Source organism: Neoarius graeffei, chromosome 3 (assembly GCF_027579695.1).
Source record: "Neoarius graeffei isolate fNeoGra1 chromosome 3, fNeoGra1.pri, whole genome shotgun sequence".
Classification (NCBI taxonomy): domain Eukaryota; kingdom Metazoa; phylum Chordata; class Actinopteri; order Siluriformes; family Ariidae; genus Neoarius; species Neoarius graeffei.
The window spans coordinates 325,001-346,052 of NC_083571.1; the positions used below are offsets into that span (position 1 = coordinate 325,001).

At 42.8% G+C, this 21,052-nt stretch overlaps 1 protein-coding gene across 2 annotated transcripts in view; it reads right to left on the minus strand.

The window, feature by feature from the left end:
* Positions 1-21,052, minus strand: part of LOC132883047 (kunitz-type protease inhibitor 1-like) — a 50,915-nt gene that overhangs the window by 8,075 nt on the left and 21,788 nt on the right. For both annotated transcript variants that reach the window (XM_060916183.1, XM_060916184.1), the window contains exons 2-4: positions 18,887-19,044; positions 18,113-18,254; positions 2,405-2,575 (exon numbers count right to left, since the gene is read on the minus strand). In XM_060916183.1, coding sequence (XP_060772166.1) covers positions 2,405-2,575; positions 18,113-18,254; positions 18,887-19,044 — 471 coding nt within the window. The remainder of the gene's footprint in view (positions 1-2,404; positions 2,576-18,112; positions 18,255-18,886; positions 19,045-21,052) is intronic.

Genomic DNA, 21,052 nt, shown 5'->3' on the forward strand with positions numbered 1-21,052 from the left:
TCTGTTCAAATTGTTTTTTTCTTCTATGAAGCCTGAGCCATTTATTTTATTAGTTTATAATTATTGTTTAATTTAGTCTTCAGGAGAGACTGCCTGCACACAGTACTAGTATTAATAGTTTTTTTCTTACATGAAAGCTGAGGCATTTATATTATATTTTAAGGTAACTTCATGTTGTGCTGTGAGGTTCTCTGCACTTTAACTTTTGAACCAACAGGAGCATTTGGATAAGTAAAGCCTATTTTTCTGCATTTTTGTAGTCCTGGTAATCTTTTATATTGGTAAAGTTGTTTATAGGACCATTTCTCAGTGTCTGTTTTTTTTAATCAATAGTTTTTCAGTAATAACTTAATATTTAACATATCACTCAATTTTAATCACAAAAAGAGAAAATCGCAACAATTTCTCGCAATTTTCACTTCCTCCCGCAATGTAATCACAACAAAAACCTAAAACACACTGCAACTTTCATCGCAAATTTTTGGAACACCCCCCCCCCCCCCCCCCCGCAACATCAGACATTTTAGCCCACAACAATCACAAAAAAGGCCCGTGAAATCCTGGGGGGACTGAAAAAAGAAGGAAGTATGACCACGATTATTTAAAGTTAGGATTTTCATGGACTGGATCTGAAGATGCTCCACTGCCACGGTGTGTTGTCTGCCAAGAGGTGCTAGCTAACGATGCTATGAGATGTTTAAAATGTGTAAAACAAGATGTTTTAAAAAGCACAGATGTTTAAAATGTGAAAAAGAAAAAAATAATGTGTACAACAACAATTTTTTAAATACGAATGGAACATTAAGTATAGCAACAACAAAAATTGTAAGGGGGGGGCGCTGTTGTTTATTTGCTCTCTGCGGGGGGCCTGACTCTCCCAAACTTTGAAAACCCCTGCACTAGACATTATGGTAAGAGTGTGTAAGAACTGATTTCAAAATAAAAGCAACCTACCACTAAACATGATTTCACAGTCAGTCAGTCTGTCAATAACAAATGATTACAAAACACATAAATAACTACCAAAAAAAAAAACCCAGCATGAATAAATATTTTTTTAAAAATTTAAAATTAGTAATTTGTTAATAATTATTAACTCATGGTGGAGAAAATTATATTAAAAAGATTATTGCAAGCTCAGCTGCTCATCTTTCATACAGCTTCTAGAACATGCACTTGGATTTAACGTTGTGTCAATGGCTTGTATTATATAATTAAAGATGAAAAATATATATATGAGAGAGAGAGAGAGAGAGAGAGAGAGAGAGAGAGAGTGTACAGGACCAATGTCCCAGAATGTTACAAAAATATACATTAACACACATTAAATGGTCTACAGTTACATCACACTGTATTTATTCTGTTCTCCAGGTTTCTGAAGTTCACTTTAACTCTGTCCTAAATAAACAGCTGTACATTCACACTGCAGTGAAGTGAAAAGCAGTGCACCTCCTGGTGGTAGGTTGATAAAAATGTTTAAAGTGAAGGGTGAATTTGGAGGCTGGATCCAAGACCCAATGAAACAGAGCTTTAAAACACACTGCTATTTAATTAGCTTCCACAGAATTTTCACAAGTTTATAACAAATATATTTGTACTATAAAGCCAAAAATATATGGACACGTGACAAATCACACCCATATATTCCAGGAAGGCTTTTAAACTAGATTTTGGGGCGTGGCTGTGGGGATGTGTGTTCGTTCAGCTACAGGAGCATTAGCTGATGTTGGTGAGGAGGTCTGGGGTGCAGTCGGTGTTCCAGTTCATCCCAAAGGTGTTCAGTGGGGTTGAGTTCAGTCAGGGCTCTGTGCAGGACACTCGAGTTCTTCACTTTAACCTTCACACACCACGTCTTCATGGAGCTCACTGTGTGTACAGGAGTATAGTCATGCTGGAACAGGTTTGGGCCTCTTAGTTCCAGTGAAGGGAAACTGTAATGCTCCAGCAAACAGAGATGTTCTACACTACAGTGTACGTCTGACTTTGTGGGAAAGTGTTTGGGGGACTGCATATGGGTGTGACGGTTGGGGGACACATACTTTATATTTTTTTTTAAAAAAAAAGTTATTTGGGTTTTTGGAAGTTTTTGTGCAGGATTTATAAGAAGTGGTGATTGGTCGTCACACAGCAATGTTCACATAAAGCTGAAAAATCAACTCTGTTCTGCTGTCATCACCTGCTTGGCATCGTTATTGCACCCACAGACCTGTGCACATGATTTATGCCAGTGTACAGATATAAAAATCCAGATATAAAAATGAAATGAAGAGGCCAGATTAAAAAGCCTTCATTACAATGTGAATGAATGAGCTCTGTTTATCCCACACGCTGTTAAGACCAGTCTAACCATCAGTCTAATACATTAGAAGTGAATTAAATATTATACAGGATGGGGATATTGTACCTTTGGTGCCGTTACAGGCCTCTGAACACTCCTGCTGCGACACGTAGTTGTTGTCGTTTGGTTTACATCCTCCAAACATGAACTTCTCACACACACCTGATGCAGCGTTAAAGTGCCAGCGAGGGAAAGAGCCACGACACGGACCCACCTTCATCGGGGTCAAACAGAGATCTAAAAAAAACACATTGAAAATAATACTAAGAAAACAACAGCCTGAATAATAAAACAAGGTTTCTGAATAAATACAGTCCATCAATTTCCCCTCATATATTAGTCCAATTCAACACACCTAAAGTCATAATTAGGGTTGGGTAGTGTTTTGATTTTTTATACCAGTGATAAAACAATACTTTAAAGAAAAAACACACAAAACAAAAAGGTCAACAACATTAAATAACTTTTTTTTTCCTAAGGCAAATTTGAACTTCAAATTCAACAATATATATTATAATGCATTTGGTATGGGGTCATGCAAGCTGTTGAATACGGTGCACCCCGCTGCTCATCAGATGCTTCATCAAGTTTGATGAGCCACGCCCCCTTTATACCCAATTGTTTTAAACGTTTGTTGCACATCCTGGTGTCGGAATCCTTTCGAATGAAATACAGCCACGTGTTAGGGTCTGGCATAGGCTAAAGGGTAGTTGTTTGGGGCCACAGCAACATTTCAGTAACTCACGGACAGAATCCTCTGCCCACACAGTGCGTATGCCACCGCCTACTTAGATTATATAATCATTTACAGTAATAACTGACAACAGCATGTACATCATCCGAAGGGTGTCCTGAGATTGTTGAGACATTTGTTGTTTGATTTGTTGTTTGATTGTTGATTGTTGGGACTCACAGCAAACTCAAAGAAGTGTGCACCGGAGCAGGTGGAAGTACAATATCTGGGGTTTCAGTTTGGTCATGGGCAGGTGCACCCCAAACTGACAAGATGACAGTACCTGACCCGCCCAAGACCAAAAAAGGAGGCGAGACAGTTCCTGAGGCTGGCTGGCTATCATCATATGTTTGTACTCAACTATTCAGACATCACCAGCCCACTGACTGATCTCATTAAAAAAGGAGAGCCTGATCCGCAGACAGAGCTGTGCCAACAACTCAGTTTTGCAGACTGGCACATCAGACAGAGGACTGGGAGTCATTCTGTCCCAGGTTCTGATTATGCCCCGCTCCACCGCATGAAGGATGCCAACACATGGGTCACCCTTCGGTATCTGGCCTTTCAACCCTTCAAGTCTGAGGTGATCATTGCAGCGGGGGGGGGGAGGGGGGGGGGGAGGGTTGACTTCATCGGAGGCAGGCCAGACTCCCTGGCCTGAGGCAGGTGGTGGGGGTATGTGAAGATGGAGGCATGGTCGAGTGCTGGCCTGTGAACAGAGAGAGCAGCCAGAGGGGTCACACCTGCAATGATTTTAATTAATGAGCATGCTCAGCGCTGCAGTGAATGGCAAAAGGCATAAAAAGGGGAGAGTGCCAAAAGGGGAGAGAGAGAGAGAGAGAAAAAAAACGCTCGATTCAGCACAGCTGTATGTGTTTAAAGGAGATACACAGAACCTTTATTTTTAAATAAATTTCTGAGTGGATAGTATCTCCGTGAGCGGCATGGTGGTGTAGTGGTTAGCGCTGTCGCCTCACAGCAAGAAGGTCCTGGGTTCGAGCCCCGTGGCCGGCGAGGGCCTTTCTGTGCGGAGTTTGCATGTTCTCCCCGTGTCCGCGTGGGTTTCCTCCGGGTGCTCCGGTTTCCCCCACAGTCCAAAGACATGCAGGTTAGGTTAACTGGTGACTCTAAATTGAGCGTAGGTGTGAATGTGAGTGTGAATGGTTGTCTGTGTCTATGTGTCAGCCCTGTGATGACCTGGCGACTTGTCCAGGGTGAACCCTGCCTTTCACCCGTAGTCAGCTGGGATAGGATCCAGCCCGCCTGCGACCCTGTAGAACAGGATAAAGCGGCTACAGATAATGAGATGAGATAGTATCATCTCCATCCTTGACTCTTGTGTGCTGCATAAATGGGGGAAAAAAAAAATATATATATATATATATATATAAATTTTTTTTTAATTGAGAATTAAAAATCAACCCCAAAGTTGGCATTCGAGCTGCCAGCCCTGAGTGCGTGATGTCACAGCGGGAACCGGTTTTAAGGCTGAGGCCTTTTACAGTTATAGACCAAAGTCATATAAATAAAAATTTATGGTGAAAGTAAGAAATACCGTTACTGACTTGCTCAACTAAGACTGATTTGACTTCATTGATTGTGGGTTGACTCATTAAAACAGGATGGGCGTTATAACTTACGCAACATACATGTACATGCATGCATTTTCACTGAAAAACGTAAAAGGCTCATTAAATAATCAGATGAACTGAGACAATCACATTCTGAAACAAATTAAATAATCTTATACCGCTAACTTAAACACACAATACAAGTTACATGTATTAATCTAAATGCAGGTAAACAACGTGGGTTGTTTTTGTTGTCTCATTCATCTCATCTCATTACCTCTAGCCGCTTTATCCTGTTCTACAGGGTCGCAGGCGAGCTGGATCCTATCCCAGCTGACTACGGGTGAAAGGCGGGGTTCACCCTGGACAAGTCGCCAGGTCATCACAGGGCTGACACATAGACACAGACAACCATTCACACTCACATTCACACCTACGCTCAATTTAGAGTCACCAGTTAACCTAACCTGCATGTCTTTGGACTGTGGGGGAAACCGGAGCACCCGGAGGAAACCCATGCGGACACGGGGAGAACATGCAAACTCCGCACAGAAAGGCCCTCGCCGGCCCCGGGGCTCGAACCCAGGACCTTCTTGCTGTGAGGCGACAGCGCTAACCACTACACCACCGTGCCGCCCTTGTTTTTGTTGTTTTGTATCCAAATGAGAGTCGGAGCTTACCCGTCTGTGTTCTCGCTTCTTGAAGGCCGAGCTTGTGGCCGATTGTTTCAAAACAATCAGACTTTCAGTTGTTCGTTCAGTTCTCCATTCATTCACTTCTTCCACGTAAGGACGAGATAGCAGCAATATGCAGTTTAGAAATCAGACGGCTGCTCCACTCATTCTCCATACCGAGTACTCCGCCATTACTGCTCGGCTCAGGCAATTACTAAAACCCAGGACGGAACGTCACCGGTTTTAGCAGCAACCGCGGGGAGGTCACTGCCCGAGCAATGATGTCACGTCCTGTTCCGTCTCTGGCTTTACCAACAACCCTCGGCTCACACTCCGGGAGAACAGGTGCAACGGAACTTACTTTCCTTTGGGGGGGGGCTTTCCTTTTCTTGTAGTTTTATTTAATTGTTGGTACTGCACCCTGTTTTAATACGGGCTTATAGCCAACACTCCTCAACAGATCAGAGGTCTCGTACAAGTATTCAGCAAAATACTAGTGCATCTCAAAAAATTAGAATACCATGAAAAAGTTCCTTTTTTTTCATAATTTAATTCAAAAAGGTAAACTTTCATATATTCTATATTTATTACATGTAAAGGGAAATATTTAAAGCCTTTTTTGTTTTAAATTTTGATGATTATGGCTTATAGCTCATGAAAATCAGAAATCCAGTATCTCAAATTATTAGAATATTCCCTAAGATCAATCAAAAAAAGGATTTACAATACAGAAATGTCCAACTTCTGAAAAGTAGATTCATTTATACACTCAATACTTGGTTGGGGCTCCTTTACCATGAATTACTGTATCAGTGCGGTGTGGCATGGAGGTGATCAGTCTGTGGCCCTGCTGAGGTGTTACTGAAGCCCAGGTTGCTTTGATAGTGGCCTTCAGCGTATCTGTATTTTTGGGTCGGGTGTTTCTCATCTTCCTCTTGACAGATTCTCTATGGGGTTCAGGTCAGGCAAGTTGGCTGGCCAATCAAACACAGTAATATCATGGTCAGCAAACCATTTGGTAGTAGTTTTGGCACTATGGGTAGGTGCTAAGTCCTGCTGGAAAAGGAAATCAGCATCTCCAAAAAGCTCATCACCAGATGGAAGCATGAAGTGCTCTAAAATCTCCTGGTAGATGCTGTGTTGACTTTGGACTTGATAAAATACAGTGGACCAACACCAGCAGATGACATGGCACCCCAAATCATCACAGACTGTGGAAACTTCACACTGGGCTTCAAACACCTTGGATTCTGTGCCTCTCCACTCTTCCTCCAGACTCTAGAACCATGATTTCCAAATTAAATGCAAAATGTACTTTCATCTGAAAAGAGGACTTTGGACCACTGAGCAACAGTCCATTTCTTTCTCTCCTGAGCCCAGATAAGACACTTCTGACATTGTCTCTGGCTCAGGAGTAGCTTGATATTAGGAATGCGAAAGTTGTAGCCCCTTTCTTGAAGATGTCTGTTCGTGATGGGTCTTGATACACTGAGACCAGCCTCAGTCCACTCCTTGTGAAGCTCTCCCAAGTTCTTGAATCAACTTTTCTTGACAATCCTCTCAAGACTGCAGCCATCCCTGTCGCTTGTGCACCTTTTCCAGCCACCCTTTTCAGCAATGACCTTTTGTGGCTTACCCTCCTTGTGGAGGGCATCAGTGATCATCTTCTGGACAACAGTCAAGTCAGCAGTCTTCCCCATGATTGTGGTTGTGTGTACTGAACTAGACCGAGAGATACACTGTGTTCATACTGTTTTACTCAAACTCGAAATGAAATATTCTAATATTTTGAGATGTTTTTTTTTTGTTTTTGTACTGTATGCCATACTGATTAAAATTAAAATAGAAAAATGCTTGAAACATTTTAGTTTATGTGTAATGAGTCTATAATATATAACATTTTCACTTTCTTAAATAACTGATGGAAAATATTGAACTTTTTCACAATATTCTAATTTTTTGAGATGCACTAGTATGTGCAGAGCAGAGGAGAGACCACTTCGTAGGTGCACAATGTGCGCGTGAACTTCTCGCAAAACGCGTCCAAATCTTTGCAGTTTGAACATTCTTGGGCTGTGAATGCAACATAAATCCACCTTCTGTTGTTGCACCGGCCAGCAACACATCTACATGGCATGGTGATAAATTAGCTCAAAATGGAGGATCGGAGTTGCAGTCAGCTCTGTGTTTTCGTATAGCAGAAACGGCGATGAGACCGATAGCCTTCCTGCTGTGACATTACGGATGTCAAGGTCATTCACTCAGACCGCTACCTACATAAAGTCACTTTAATCGTAAAAATTACAATTAGATTTTTTGTTAACGCTTAAAACTATTCCTGTGCAATTCTTGAGGTCTCAAGGCATTTATAAACGAAAGTGAGGCCATGGCTCTGCGTAAATGCTTCAAGTTCCCATGTGTGTCTCAGAAGAAGACCGCTGTGTAATAAAGCCTCTGAAGAGAAGATAAACTTTATTAATCCCTCGGTGGGGAGATTTACATGTTCCAGCAGCGCACAGATAGTCAGGAATAAAAACAGTAACAAGAGTACAATAAAAGTATAAACTATAAAAATATCATCTTTATCCCCCCCCCATTTCCGGTTGAGAGTACGCCGTGTGCATTCCTGGCTGCCGCTTCTCACCGGAGGTTTTCATTTCACCTTTTGCTTTTCTTTTTCGTGTTTGTGTAGTCTGATGTTTGTTTTTTGTTTGACTGTTTTGTCCTCCGGTTGTGGTGTAGCTCCGGACCCAGTTTTGGGTGTCTGTTCCCTCCAGGCCTTGGTTTGCCATGGGTGATGCCTGTGCGCCTCCCTATGGACTGCAGTGAGCTCGTTGCTCATTTTAATATCGTGGTTGTCCAGTGCCCTGTGTGGTGGTGTTTTTATGCTTGGCACGGTGTTCCAAGTGATGTTGCTCAGTGGCATCGTGGCGGCTTGTACAGGCAGTTTGGGACGTACTGGCACTCTGCGACGTACTGGCACTCTGCGTGGCAGTGCTTCTCTGCTTGCTTTGTGGTGTTCCAGGTGGTGCTACCTGGCGGTGGCACGGCGGCTGTGCAGGTGGTGTAGGATTTGTTTTCATGCACCTTTTGGTGGGACTGTGGTTGCTACACCATTGGAATGACATCCTGACCTTTATTTGGTTGACTCCCCTTTCCTTATAATTGTAAAGCGACCTTGGGTATTGAGAACAGCGCTATATAAATTTAAACTTTATTATTATTATTTTTATTAAGTAAAAACACAGGCCATGTACATAATGTACACAACAAAATAAGAATGGAACTTAAGAGTAGTACTTCACATGAAATAGCAATATTGCACTAATTAAATACTAGCAACTGAAATAAGAATAGAAATATTGCACACGGCAGTGAACGTTATTGCACAGCATAACATAACTAACGAGGACGGAATGTGTGTGTAAAGTAACCAGTAAATGACAAAAAAGTATAGTGTTAAGCAAAGTGCAAATAAACGCAAACTCAACTCAACTTTATTTATATAGCACTTTAAAACAACCGTAGTTGAAAACAAGGTGCTGTACATAAGACATAAAACAAAAACAATGAAATAAATGAAAACAGTCAAACAGTTGTTTCATTGTTTTTAAAAGCAATTAGAAACAATAAAACAATAAATAAAAGCAAACCATAAAACACTAAAACAAGAGCAGAGTCTCATGTGAAGTTAAAAGCCAAGGAGTAAAAATGGGTTTTAAGACTAGTTTTAAAAATGGACAGTGAGGAAGCTTGCCTAATGTGCAATGGTAGCTCGTTCCATAATTTTGGAGCAGCAATGGAGAAAGCTCTGTCCCCTCTGAGCTTCCGTTTGGACCTTGGTACCTCCAGGAACAGCAAGTCAGCTGACCTGAGGCACCAAGCAGGAGCGTAGGGTTGAAGGAGCTCAGAGAGGTGGGGGGGGGGGGGGGGGGGGGGGGGGGCGAGACCATTTAAAGACTTAAAAACAAATAAAAGAATCTTAAAATGTGGACTCTAAAATGCACAAGCAGCCAGTGGAGGGAGGCCAGGATGGGAGTTATGTGCTCCCTCTTACGTGCTCCAGTTAGGAGGCGAGCAGCTGCATTTTGCACCAGCTGGAGACGTGCGAGGGAGGACTGGCTAACTCCAAAATAAAGTGCATTACAGTAATCCAGCCGAGATGTTATGAAGGCATGGATTACTGTCTCAAAGTGTGTTTGTGCAAGGAAAGGCTTAACCTTTGCCAGCTGCCTAATTTGAAAGAAGCTAGACTTCACTACGGAACTAATTTGCCGATCCAATTTAAAATCACTGTCCATCTTAAAACCCAAGTTTGTGACTGTTGGCTTTACATAGTCTGCCAAAGGGCCCAAATCAATGGGCAAGGGTTCACAAGAGCCGCTGGGGCCAAACACCATCACTTCCGTTTTATTTTCATTAAAATTGAAAAAGTTCAAGGCCATCCAGGCCTTGATGTCTTTGAGACATGACAGAAGTGGTGTAAGGGAGAAAGCATTTTTTTTTCTTCAGTGGCACATATATCTGACTATCGTCTGCGTAACAATGAAAGGAGATGCCATGCTTTCTCAGGATGGAGCCCAGGGGCAAGAAATACAAAGAAAAAAGCAGCGGCCCTAAAATGGACCCCTGTGGGACCCCATACAACAGTGAAGCAGAACTGGACTCCAAATTTCCAAGGCTTACACTCATGCTTCTGTCAGCCAGATATGATTTTAACCATTCCAAAGCAGTACCATGAATACCCACTAGGCGGTGTAACCGAGCCACTAAGATGTTGTGGTCCACAGTGTCAAAGGCCGCAGTTAGGTCCAACAGAACAAGAATTACATGGTCACCAGAGTCATTAGCCATGAGGATGTCATTAAAAACCCTTAATAGAGCTGACTCTGTGCTATGCAGAGTTTTAAAACCGGACTGAAAGACCTCCAGGACACCATGCTCGTCTAAAAATGACTTCAACTGAGCATGAACAACTTTCTCCAAAATTTTTGAAATAAAAGGCAGCTTAGAGATGGGTCTGAAATTGGCCAGCACACTACAATCAAGGCCAGGTTTCTTAAGTAGTGGTTGCACCACTGCATGTCTAAAACTCAGAGGAACAACACCAGAAGACAGACTGCTGTTTATGATAGCCAGGACTGACTGCCCTATACTAGGAAAAACCTCTTTAAAGAGACGAGGAGAGACAGCGTCACAGGAAGAACCTGAAGGCTTAATATGGGTGACCAGATCTTCAAACAGCTCACTTGTCCCCGTCTCTTCAGTCTCTTGAAGCCCACTTGGTCACAAAATGCTTTACTCTGGACAAGCATCGATGCTGAAGCATAAAAATCATCTTTATGGCGGAGGGTATGCAGCTACATCATAGGTACAATGCAGGTACAGGTAGTCGTCGACTTACGACTGCGTTTGGTTACGACTGACCGGTCGTAAACTGATCTGGTCGTAAGTCAGCCTATGTTAAATGAACGCAAGTATATTGTGATGTGTACTGATATTGTGATCATCTTAAAGTCTTATTTTATCAACATTTTCTTATTTCATTACCTTGGCTCATTACAGTGGGGCAAAAAAGTATTTAGTGAGTCACCAATTGTGCAAGTTCTCCCACTTAAAAAGATGAGAGAGGCCTGTAATTTTCATCATCGGTACACTTCAACTATGAGAGACAGAATGAGGAAAAAAAAAAAATCCAGAAAATCACATTGTCTGATTTTTAAATAATTTATTTGCAAATTATGGTGGAAAATAAGTATTTGGTCAATAACAAAAGTTCATCTCAATACTTTGTTATATACCCTTTGTTGGCAATGACAGAGGTCAAACGTTTTCTGTAAGTCTTCACAAGGTTTTCACACACTGTTGCTGGTATTTTGGCCCATTCCTCCATGCAGATCTCCTCTAGAGCAGTGATGTTTTGGGGCTGTCGCTGGGCAACACGGACTTTCAACTCCCTCCAAAGATTTTCTATGGGGTTGAGATCTGGAGACTGGCTAGGCCACTCCAGGACCTTGAAATGCTTCTTACGAAGCCACTCCTTCATTGCCCGGGCGGTGTGTTTGGGATCATTGCCATGCTGAAAGACCCAGCCACATTTCATCTTCAATGCCCTTGCTGATGGAAGGAGGTTTTCACTCAAAATCTCACGATACATGGCCCCATTCATTCTTTCCTTTACACAGATCAGTCGTCCTGGTCCCTTTGCAGAAAAACAGCCCCAAAGCATGATGTTTCCACCCCCATGCTTCACAGTAGGTATGGTGTTCTTTGGATGCAACTCAGCATTCTTTCTCTTCCAAACACAAGTTGAAATTTTACCAAAAAGTTCTATTTTGGTTTCATCTGACCATATGACATTCTCTCAATCCTCTTCTGGATCATCCAAATGCGAGTCTCTAGCAAACTTCAGACGGGCCTGGACATGTACTGGCTTAAGCAGGGGGACACGTCTGGCACTGCAGGATTTGAGTCCCTGGCGGCGTAGTGTGTTACTGATGGTAGCCTTTGTTACTTTGGTCCCAGCTCTCTGCAGGTCATTCACTAGGTCCCCCCGTGTGGTTCTGGGATTTTTGCTCACCGTTCTTGTGATCATTTTGACCCCACGGGGTGAGATCTCGCGTGGAGCCCCAGATCGAGGGAGATTATCAGTGGTCTTGTATGTTTTCCATTTTCTAATAATTGCTCCCACAGTTGATTTCTTCACACCAAGCTGCTTACCTATTGCAGATTCAGTCTTCCCAGCCTGGTGCAGGTCTACAATTTTGTTTCTGGTGTCCTTTGACAGCTCTTTGGTCTTGGCCATAGTGGAGTTTGGAGTGTGACTGTTTGAGGTTGTGGACAGGTGTCTTTTATACTGATAACGAGTTCAAACAGGTGCCATTAATACAGGTAACGAGTGGAGGACAGAGGAGCCTCTTAAAGAAGTTACAGGTCTGTGAGAGCCAGAAATCTTGCTTGTTTGTAGGTGACCAAATACTTATTTTACCGAGGAATTTACCAATTAATTCATTAAAAATGCTACAATGTGATTTCCTGGATTCTTTCCCCCCATTCTGTCTCTCATAGTTGAAGTGTACCTATGATGAAAATTACAGGCCTCTCTCATCTTTTTAAGTGGGAGAACTTGCACAATTGGTGGCTGACTAAATACTTTTTTGCCTCACTGTATTTGGTTTAAGTCAAACACTGCATACTACACTGCGTACAGTACAATTCGTTTAATATGTGCAAAACAAAAAATACGAAATACAGGTGTGAAAAATAGAAAACATTTTAGTTTGAAACATACCAAAATGCAAATGTAAAACATAGCAAAATACAAAACTTGGTGACCGCTGGCATCACTGGTGCTTGACTGTGGGTTGTCTACGTCATCATCAGCTGTTGCAGCGCTAGGGCTGGCAGGAGGATTTGCTCGTTTCATAAACCAGGAGCTGGGGCGGAAACTGTCGTACGCGGCGAGAGGCTGGATGTTGGGCAGGGCCAGGAGCTGGGGCAGAAACTGTCGTACGCCGCAAGAGGCTGGATGCTGGGCGGGGCCAGGAGCTGGGGCGGAAACTGTCGTACGTGGCGAGAGGCTGGATGTTGGGCGGGGCCAGGAGCTGGGGTGGAAATGGTCGTACGCAGCGAGAGGCTGGATGTTGGGCGGGGCCAGGAGATGGGGGGGAAACTGTCGTATGCGGCGAGAGGCTGGATGTTGGGCGGGGCCAGGAGCTGGGGCGGAAACGGTCGTACGCTCAGCTAGGAAACACTTGCCAGTCATAACCAGACGGTCGTAAAGTCGATCGGTCATAAGTTGCATAGGTCGTAAATCGACGATTACCTGTACTGTGTAGCTGCATAGCCTACACCATAGCCCACGCCACAGCCTGACATGCACCTCGGCAGAAATGTAACGACACGTCACAGCGACGCAGACCTCAACAACTGTGACGGTCCCTTTGTAAGTATCTCATTTCCATTTAGGGCTGCTGCTGCTTCTCTGCCATTTTCAAATTGACCTGAACATGAGTTAAACAAACATGGACCAAATCGAGGGGAGGTTAATGGAAGAAGTCACCCTCCTCCTGCATCAATTGGCTCAATGGTCATTCACACCATCTCCTCCAATGTCTTCTCTCTTTTCTGTGTTGCAGTAATTTCAGTAATTGTTGTTCAACATTTATTAACTCCAAAATGATCTGCTCAGTTTTATTCCCCACAAAGAAACTAAACTCAGGCTACGTTCACACTGCAGGCTGAAGTGACTCAAATCCGATCTTTTCGCCCATATGTGACCTGTATCCGATCTTTTATTGACAATATGAACGACACAGATCCGATTTTTTCAAATCCGACCCAGGCCGTTTGGATATGTGGTCCTAATTACGATTCCTATCCGCTCTTTTCATATGCGACTTCAGTCTGAACCGCCAGGTCGCATTCATCCGACTTACACGTCATCAACAAGCCACAAACGTCACTATTCTGCGCTGAAGTAGGCGGCGGGTCTCTCAAAAAAAGTTACAACAAAATGGCGCATAATCACGGGTGCAGATAGAGGGTGTGATGGGTGGGATTCGTCCCACCCAGATTTAAATTCACTTCGTTCGGTCCCCCCCACTTATAGGGAGGAAAAAACGTCTATGCTGTCTTTCTTTGCATAAGGCAAACCTCACGGAAAAATCAAAAGACTAATTACCATTCGGTTTATTGAGGTGCACGGCAGTGTATACATAGTTGCAACAACTCACATAAAACAAAACAAAGACTGATATTCGGTTGGTTGAGCTGCGCAGACTGCACAGGTTGCGAGCTCGAGCTTGGTTGCTATGGTAACCCACAACAAGTTTGACAGGCATATCAGGGTTGGGGTTGGTTTGCTGGCAGCTTTGTCCCCCCCCCAGTTCAAAAAACGTATCTGCGCCCCTGCGCATGACATCAATGCGAGGGACGCTTCGGGCTGTGAAGGTTCTGAATCTTCTCAATGGAAGGACGCAGAGGTTAGGGAGCTGATTTCCATTTGGGGGGATGCAGCTATTCAAGCTAGATTGGATGGGTCATACCGCAACCGGGCGGTTTTACTTCCGTAAACACTGGCCGTGCTCCCTGCGTGTGACGTCGTCGTATCCTGCAATGCGCATGCGGAACACTTTTAGGTCGCTTTTCGTTCATACTGAGGATCACATACAAGTCGCATATGTTTGTTAATGTGAACGACCTCACAAAAAAATCGGATTTCACAAAAAAATCGGAATTGAGCATTAAGCCTTGCAGTGTGAACGTAGCGTCAGTGGCATAGAAACTCTACTGCCAACTACAGTTTTGGTGGCATAATTACAGACTCACCAGCGCACAAGAATAAATACTCAGAACAGCGTAGGACGCTCACATACAACTATAAATCAGTCTTTAGTCCCATCACCCAAACACCAGTTACTGTGACTCCATTTGTTTGGATTTGTGTGTGTGTGTGTGTGTGTGTGTGTGTGTGTGTGTGTGTGTGTGTGTGTAGTAAAATTTATATGACTCTTCCATCGATTTTGACGCATGAGGGTCCCGCAGCTTAATCACTGAATTCTCATGCTTATGTCCATTATGAGACTTTAATCCAGCCAAAGATTTGCAGTCAAGTCCACAAATGGGACATGAAGGACTGTGAGACAAAGTGGCTGGTGTGTTAGCTTGAGATTTTGTCTTTGCCCTTACCTCCCAATACATTCCAGACAGTTTGTTTCAAAGTTTTCAGTAGCTTTATGGCAAGTCAACGTCCATTCGTTACAATTTAAGGCATTTTCTTCAAAATGTTTCTGGTGGGATCTTTATCGCTTTCAGGTTATCTTTGAGCTTGTCTTTGTGCCCAAGCCATGGTTTTCTCACCTTCTGTTTTCCATTGTGGAGCTGGCTATACATGAGAACTTTCAGAATTCTATCGTCACTCATTCTGATAAGGCGGGCTGGCCACATCAATTGGGATTGCGTAAGAAAGGTTTCTATGCCTCCAGTTTTACATTTAGAGAATAGGTCAACATTTGAAATTCTGTCTTGCAAGGTATATCTACAGATGGTATGAAGACAACATTTATGAAAAAGGCATCTAGCTGATTAACGTGCGATCGATGCAGGACCCATGATTCCGATCCATACAGGAGTGGTAAGGACGACGGTTCAATAAAACAAACACATACTCATTTTAGTTTCTAATGAGAAACCCCTTTCATCCTAAAGCTGGTGAAGTTTTCCAAAAGTATTCGTAGCTTTGGCGATACGATTCACTATTTTGTCATCAAGAGACACACTTGAGTTCACTCTGCTTCCCAGATATGTGAAGATCTTCACATAGTTAAGTTTTTTTCCATCAGTAGTAACGGGAATGAAAGGGAACTGATGAACAGGTTGTTTTACGCCTCTGATTTACTTGGGGGTGGGCCTTGGCTGATTGACAACTGCGGTCTTTCTGATGCAGATATTGAGACCAAAAACTTTATTTGCATCAGAAAAAGTTTACAAGCTCTCGTGCTTCTTCGATAGATTGATGCTGCACTCATCACAACATCTTCAGCACACAAAAGATCATGTACCATTCTTGTTCTGACAAGTCTTTAAAGCACTGGTGATTGAAGAGGATGCCACAGACAATACATTGGAATTTTACACCTGAATCTAGACTGCCATAAGCATGGTGCAGCATGACAGAAAAAGAGTGTAAAGAGAATCCCGGCCATGACACAACCCTGTTTTGTGCTGTTGGAGACATCAGAAGAGTCCGAAAATTGACCACCTGATGTAACAGATGCTTTTATTCCCACATGAAATGAAATATTTAGCATTTTGTCAGGTATGCCAAATCTTTTGAGAACCTTCCAGAGACCACAACGACTCCATTCTCCTGAGGGCAGTGCGAACTGGTTTCTTGCATTCTTTGTGTGCATGCTTCTTGATTTTTTTTTGTTTGGGGGGGGGGGGGGGGGGGGGGGGTCATTGATCCAGGTCTTATGCGACTCATGAATCCTTCTGATAAGCTGTTGGACATCCGTGTTGTCATCATCAAACCAATCTTAGTGTTTCTGTAAAGGGAGACCTAATACTTCCAAAGAAGAGTTATAAGTGGCATCTCTGAGGGATTTCCAAGATGATTCAATATCATCGGTTATCTATACTGAATCAAGGGATGATTCAAGCTGATTAGATAATTCTCTCTCCTTATCACTGGATTTCAATGGCAAGACACTGATGTGCTTTGGGTTCAAAGGTTTGGTGATGCACTTCTGCAATCTGAAAGAAGCTTTACTACACAAGAGTGCATCTGAAAGATAGCAAGTGCTGTGGAAAGTACGTGTGATGTTAACATCTCTCACATCATGCTGCTTTGTGATCACGTAGTCAATCATATACCCATTCTTTGATCTCAGATGCATCCAAGTTGTTTTACAGTTGCTTGTGTGCTGGTGGAAAGTGTTGGTAATTGCAGAGGGAAAGAAGACATGGACCATTTGCGTTCATTCTTCCCACTCCATGTGGACCGAGAACACCAGGCCATGTTTGATGCTCAGCCCCCACTCGAGCATTAAAGTCTCCCATTAAAACAAAGTTTGTCTTCATGTTGGAGCTTTGAGATGATTGTACAAAGTTGCTCATAAGAGTCATCTTTTTCTTGCTCGGGGTTAGACACGGTCAGGGGGTCATAACTGACGAGAGTGACAGAAGAGTTGTTTGAGGTGAAGAAAGAATGGCATGATTCGGTCTGTGACTCTAGTAGGAAGAGAAGACTGGGATTTAGCAAGCTCAGATTTGATGGCAAAATCTACACTGGACAGATGTGCAGCTTCTTCGCGTCAATGAAGCCAGAAGAAAGTACGTCCTTCACCTACTTCCTCCAGCTGAGGACAGCCTGCAAGAGGAGTTTCACTGAGCGCAGAGAGGTCAATGCTGCATTTCTGCTGCACACAAGATATAATCAACATTTTCCCTTCTGGAGTGAAATTATCTTGGCGTGTACGGACAATCCAAGAAACAAGGTTTAATTTCTTGTTAGATTTTGGACTGGTGTACTAGATAACGAGACAGCTGCAGAAGACTGCCAGGTTGGAGACATGAGCAAGCAATGTTTAGGGCTCCTTTTATCACCCCCTCCCCAGACTGGGGAAAGCAGTTACTGTAACACTGTTTGCTTGTGTGCGATTATATAATATAAAATTGTGTGCGAGTTTAATATTATATATCCCTCTCTCTCTCTCACACACACACGTTCTACTGGGAAATGCACCATTCATATTTTTCACACAAACTACATCCAGGACATTGAGTGACCTAGTTTTCAATATCTTCACTCGTGAGGAAATTGATGAATTCTTTTGATTAACTTGCATTTTTTTTGTGGATGTGTCCATATAATATTAAGAACATTACACGGTGTCACCAAGATATGAAGTTTATCTTCTCATGTTGAAAATATTTCACTCATTCGCTTCGTTCACTCGTGAATGTCTTCACCACTCGAAGATAAACTTCATATCTTTGTGCCACTGTGTAATATCTGAGAGAGAGAGAGAGAGAGAGAGAGAGAGAGAGAGAGAGAGAGAGAGAGAGCGAGCAGGTTTTTATACACACACACACACACACACACACCCCAACATGTTAAACCTGCTCTGCTCATTCAGGGAGGAGCGGAGCTTCATACGCCCAGGCTGTGTGTGTGGTTTTGAGCGGTTGGTATCAAACCTCATGGGGCTTTTAAATGTTCCATAATATTAACTGTGTGTAAAATAACGAGTAAATTATTGTGATTAGTTTGATATATAGTATAATTACTGACTTTCTGCTTGTTCTTGTGTGAGGACCAGTACGGTGACGGATGCAGTGTCTGACTGTCCAGCTGAATCAGTGACACGGAGCTGAAAACGATAAACTGCAGGGTGAAGGTTTAACAGCAGCCGCTGATCTAAAAACGCTGTTTGCTGCAAGAGAAAAATACAAAAAAACCCCCATCAATGCCGCTGTTTATCAGAAAGAAACTGTACATATTTCAACAGTCAATCTAGAAATTAAAAGTTTATTAACTGAAGATTAATTTATAATAAACTTTTCATTAGCTAGTGGTCACAAGCCGTGGATAGTGTCTGAATGAATAAGGTCACAGGTACAGGGGGCAGAAAGGCAGTTCGTCTCCAGGGCTGCTGAGAGTACGCTCCATGGCACAGAACTCAGCATGCATGGACAGCCTCAAGACTACAATTTCAGAATCTCTACAGTTTCTTTACAGCGACACAGTGACTGGTTAAGGGCCTGTGTCTGAACAGGGGACAGATGGGAATCAGCACTCAGGACGTGCGGGGATCTTTACTGCTCTCCAAATCCTGCACAGGTTACGCATGTTAACAAAACGTGGCCTTTTAACTGAGTCACTTTAAAAAATAAATAAATAAAATCACACTGAGACATACAAATAATTCACCAGGGTGAAGTGAACTGACTACAGGGACTTTTAAATCACGCCTTCAGACTTTAATCCATAAATGTTCATTTGGACAATCACCCCAACCCCGTCTTCCAGCCCTTAACCCCTCAGTAGTGCGTTAGAGTAGGTTACCTGAATCACAACAGAAGGATCGCCACTCAGAAGCGTCCACTCGTATTTGATGATCTTTCTGTCATCCCAGCTCTCAATGCCATTCAGATACACGCTTTCTCCAGGTTGGACCACGATGTCAGCTCCTGGGTTTGCTATTGGATGTTTATCTTTCTTTCCTACAAAGCATGAGCACCAGAGACAGAGAGACCATGCATCATCTCTTAATATATGCAAGACTTTAATATATGGCCTATAGGCAGTGGTGGCTCAGTGGTTGAGATTTGGGGTTGGTGATAAAGATCATGAGCTCAAATCCCAGGACTGACACAGACCCAGAGATGGGATTTTGTGTGTGACCCACCGGCTCAGTCTCTCCTATCTAAGTGACATTTATTTCAGCTTTTATTTACAATCCCAATTCCAAACAAGTTAGGACGCTGCGTAAAACAAATAAAAACAGAATATGAAGATTTGCAAAATCATGGAAACTCTATATTTCATTGAAAATAGTACAAAGACAACATATCAAATGCTGAAACAGAAATTTTATTTATTTATTTTTTAAATACTTGCTCATTTTGAATTTGATGTCAGCAACATATTTCAGAAAAGTTGGGGCATGGGCAACAAAAGACTGAAAAAGTTGTGTAATGCTTTAAAAAAAATAATTAGGTTAATTGTCAACAGGTCAGTAAGATGACTGGGTATAAAAAGAGCATCCCAGAGAGGCGGAGTCTCTCAAGTAAAAATGGGGCGGAGTTCACTGCTCTGTGAAAGACTGTGTGGGCAAACAGAGCAACAATTTAAGAATAACATTCCTCAATGTAAAACTACAAAGAATCTGGGGATCACATCCTCTATAATCCATAATCTATCATTAAAAGATTCAGAGAATCTGGAGAAATCTCTGTATGCGAGAGACAAGGCTGAAAACTGACACTGGATGCCTGTGATCTTCAGGCCCTCAGGAGACACTGCATTAAAAGCAGACACATGTCTGTAGTGGAAATCACTGTATGGGCTCAGGAACACTTCAGAAAACCATCGTCTGTGAAAACACTTCATTACTGCATCCACAAACGCAAGTTAAAACCAGATATACAGTGTCTTGCAATAGTATTCATCCTCCTTGGTGTTTGTCCTGTTTTGTCGCATTACAAGCTGGAATTAAAATGGATTTTTGATTTACACAACATGCCAACCACTTTAAAGGTGACATTTTTTAATTAATTAAATTTTTTTTTTTTAAATTGTGACACAAACAAGATGAAAAAACAGAAATCTGGAGTGTGCATAAGTATTCACCCCCTTTCATATCTCATCTCATTATCTCTAGCCGCTTTATCCTTCTACAGGGTCGCAGGCAAGCTGGAGCCTATCCCAGCTGACTATGGGCGAAAGGCGGGGTTCACCCTGGACAAGTCGCCAGGTCATCACAGGGCTGACACATAGACACAGACAACCATTCACACTCACATTCACACCTACGCTCAATTTAGAGTCACCAGTTAACCTAACCTGCATGTCTTTGGACTGTGGGGGAAACCGGAGCACCCGGAGGAAACCCACGCGGACACGGGGAGAACATGCAAACTCCGCACAGAAAGGCCCTCGCCGGCCCCGGGGCTCGAACCCAGGACCTTCTTGCTGTGAGGCGACAGTGCTAACCACTACACCACCGTGCCGCCCCCCTTTCATATGAAACCCCTAAATAAGAGCTGCTCCAAACAATTCACTTCATAAGTCACAATTAGTTAAGAGCCACCTGTGTGCAATCAATCAAAGTGTCACATGATGTCTGTATAAATCAACCTGTTCTGGAAGGACCCTGACTCTGCAACACTACTAAGCAAGCAACATGAAAACCAAGGAGCCCCCAAACAGGTCAGAGACAAAGTTGTGGAGAAGTATAGATCAGGGTTGGGTTATAAAAAAAAAAAAAAACTTAAAGAAATAAAGAAAAAAAATACCCCAAACTTTGAATATCCCACAGAGCTCCATTAAATCCATTATAGCAAAATGGAAAGAATATGGCACCACTACAAACCTGACAAGAGAAGGCCCCGCCCACCAAAACTCATAGACTGGGCAAGGAAGGCATTAATCAGAGACGCAACAAAGACACCAAAGATAATGCTGAGGGAGCTGCAAAAATATCCACGGCGGAGACTGGAGTCTGTCCAT